The following is a 967-nucleotide window of genomic DNA, read 5'->3' as shown; positions in this document are numbered from 1 at the left end:
AGGGACCCGCGGGGAAGAGGGAACGCAATGCCGCGAGGAGGCGTGGGAGAAGGATAGCGCGAGGCGTCCATATGAGCGTAAGACAAGGATAGCGTTTGCATGCACGTTGGAAAAGAAAGGCGCGAAGATATTGCATGCATGTGGGAGAAGGATGGCGTTCGCATGCACTTGAGAGAAAGAAAGAGAGAGAGAGAGATAGCGCGAAATGTTTGCATGCACGTGGGAGAGAGAGATAGCGTTTGCAAGGTGGTGCGAGAAGGATAGCGCGAGGTATGCACGAGTAGGAAAAGGATAGAGTCCGCATTGGCGTGGAAAAAGGATGACGTTTGCGGGAAAAAGACTTTACGAAGAACGCTTACTCTCAGCTCTTGATAAGAAAACAAAAAATCACTTGTTCGAGATATCATTTTTGTTCTTTTGGGGTATTTGCTATGTTATTTTCGTCGTGTAACGGTCGCGTGTGTTTACGTTTGGAATAGGAAAGTCGAGAAGACCGTATGAGTCGTGTAGATCCCGAGGACGAGTGGGTTTTCGTATTAAATCACGAACAACTTATCGACGAATTAAATAGGCGAAGACCTCCAACCAAAGGAAGTTATTCGATTTTAACCGCTCGATTATTGCGTCGCGTGCGGGGCGACCGTACCGGAATTCGATTATCTTTCGCGGAAGGAGAAGACGAAATGTCGGATCACGACCATCTGGAGCTCCCTCCGGAGGAGCCGGTTCGTCCGGATAGCCCATGGCGGATCGAGGGGCGCGGGAACCATCACAGTCTCCCCGTACTCCGCGTTCGGCCGGACACCAATCGTCGCGCGGGACACCAGAAAATTCCGCGATGACCGCGTATAATGTCATGCGGAAATGGAATTTGAAATTTTCGGGAACTCGAGGGGAAGATGCCGAGACGTTTTTAATGCGAATTGAGGAAGGTCGCGATTTAGTGCCGGTCGCGGATGAGGACATT

The 967-nt window shown here is 50.6% G+C and overlaps 1 protein-coding gene across 1 annotated transcript in view; it reads left to right on the top strand.

Moving 5' to 3' along the window:
- The first annotated feature begins 764 nt into the window (after positions 1 to 764).
- LOC115239493 overlaps positions 765 to 967 on the top strand; it is a 2994-nt gene continuing 2791 nt past the window's right edge. The window contains exon 1 of the mRNA XM_029814038.1: positions 765 to 964. Coding sequence (XP_029669898.1) covers positions 839 to 964 — 126 coding nt within the window. The 5' untranslated portion in view covers positions 765 to 838. The remainder of the gene's footprint in view (positions 965 to 967) is intronic.

Source organism: Formica exsecta, unplaced genomic scaffold (assembly GCF_003651465.1).
Source record: "Formica exsecta isolate Colony F162 unplaced genomic scaffold, ASM365146v1 scaffold383, whole genome shotgun sequence".
NCBI lineage: Eukaryota > Metazoa > Arthropoda > Insecta > Hymenoptera > Formicidae > Formica > Formica exsecta.
This window is presented reverse-complemented; position numbering and strand designations above follow the sequence as displayed.